General features: G+C 31.2%; 1 protein-coding gene across 1 annotated transcript; it reads left to right on the top strand.

The window, feature by feature from the left end:
* Positions 1–354: 354 nt before the first annotated feature.
* Positions 355–1594, top strand: LOC119681667 (isocitrate dehydrogenase [NAD] subunit 1, mitochondrial-like). Its single transcript, XM_038094925.1, has one exon. It carries the CDS (start codon positions 384–386, stop codon positions 1524–1526), a length of 1143 nt encoding a protein of 380 aa, XP_037950853.1. The 5' UTR covers positions 355–383; the 3' UTR covers positions 1527–1594.
* Positions 1595–1919: the final 325 nt, after the last annotated feature.

Below are 1919 nucleotides of genomic sequence, written 5' to 3'. Positions count from 1 at the left end.
AAATTAAATCAATATTTTAAAATACATACTTTTATGTTTGGATTTCAAATGAAAATATTTTGTATCTATATATTGTGATACGTTTTTTAAGTAAGACATAGATCAGTCTCCAGTTATACTTATTGTATATCAGCCATATATAACATATTGATTGTTTAAATGAAAATAAGCTCAGAAAATTCTTATGATCTTGGTAATTTCTGTTTTCAGATAGTGTTATTTTCTTTAATACAAAAAAAAAAACAATTTATAAAGCATATTTTATTAAATTAAATTAAACTATATATAAGTAGGCAAATATTTTCTTTTGAAAACAAACTTTAGAAATATTATTTTTAAAAATGTTGTTTTGAAATTAAATATAAATTTATAGTCTCCTTAAAATGTATGCGTTGCTCTTTAGGCCGATAAAATTTCTCAGTAGAAGTAAGATTCCATATGTTACCAGAACTTTAACCAGTTCAAGTGAATATGAACCTGGTTCATTCTTAAAGGATAAGCCACCGCTAAAGAAACTTAAACTATTTCCGGAATCTTTATATGGCGGTGAACATTTTGTTACTTTACTAACTGGTACAAGTCCGATTGGAAAACAGGGTGCTAATTACATCAAAACACTATTTAAGGCAGCCAAAATTCCAGTCGCTTTCGAACGTATTGACGTTGGTAACACTAATGAGTACATAAGATCGGTGTTGCGAAATCGAGTATGTCTGCATGTTGATTCGCAGCATGATCCACAAGAAAAGGCCAAGGCTTTAAAACTCAACAATAACTTGGATTTGTTTGCTTGCATTATTAAGTGTTTCGGTCATAAAGGATACAATTGCAAGTTCCCAGATGCTAATTTAACTATTGCATCGCAAAATAATACTGGCGACTACGATAAATTGGAATATCAACCGGTACAAGGAGTGGTTGAAACACTATGCATACATGAGGATGACTATACGCGGCGTTACCTAAAATTTGTATTGGATTATGCAAAAAAAAATGGTCACAAACATATAACAATTGGTGTAAAACGTTTGTATTTACCGCGAAGTGATGGTAGGTTTTTCGATTTAGCATGTGAAATACAACAGGAATCTTATCCAGATATTGAACTTTTGGAAATGGATATCGAAAAGTTGGTATATTATATAATAAAAGACCCATGTAAGTTCGATATGATTTGCTGCAATGATCGCTATGGTACGTTTGTAGCATCTGCTGCCAGTGCAGTTTGCGGTGGTGCAAGCTTATTTGGTGCGTGTGAACTCAATAATACTCACGCAATATTTAAACCTTTACAGACGAAACTATCAATTACGAGCTATCGTGAGCTAAGTCCTTATGGTGTTATCCGATCTTGTATTGATCTTCTCAGATACTTGGGAAAATGTGAATGTGCCACTGCTATGGAAGGAGAGTTGGCAAGTATTTTAAGCGCTGGAAAACCAAGAACTGTTGAATTTGGAGGAGAGGACTCTGGGGAATTTATTATCTGTAATATCGTTAACAAATTGAGATGCAAGTTTAAATAGCATATATTTTAAAAATTTTGTTAAAGAATGTCATTGTGCAAATAAAAACTCATTTTCGTAATTATAAACACGATGTATATAATATATATATAATTTGAAAACAAATTTTTAAATAGCACATCAAAACTATTACTTTTGGAACTTGTAATACCCAAATTTTATTAAATTATTAGAATTTTAATAGCAGAATATTAACTGCTGTCTTACTAAAACAGTCAAATAGTTTGCACAAATATAAAGGAATCTGGTCTCTAGTGTAAATAAATAATCTATCCAACCTCGTCTCTTCGGTCTACTTTTCGGTCTACGGTCTACTTAAGAAATTATTATTTACATTCCTAAGATCTTAAATGACCAGGAAATCTATCAGCTTATCAGCGATTTGTCTATGTG

Source organism: Teleopsis dalmanni, chromosome 2 (genome assembly GCF_002237135.1).
Source record: "Teleopsis dalmanni isolate 2A chromosome 2, ASM223713v2, whole genome shotgun sequence".
NCBI lineage: Eukaryota > Metazoa > Arthropoda > Insecta > Diptera > Diopsidae > Teleopsis > Teleopsis dalmanni.
The sequence above is the reverse complement of the archived record's forward strand: the minus strand, read 5'-3'. Positions and strand labels throughout refer to the sequence as shown.

Excerpts from the sequence above, each read along its gene's own strand:
- LOC119681667 (XM_038094925.1), top strand. The coding sequence starts at position 384 with ATGTATGCGTTGCTCTTTAGGCCGATAAAATTTCTCAGTAGAAGTAAG.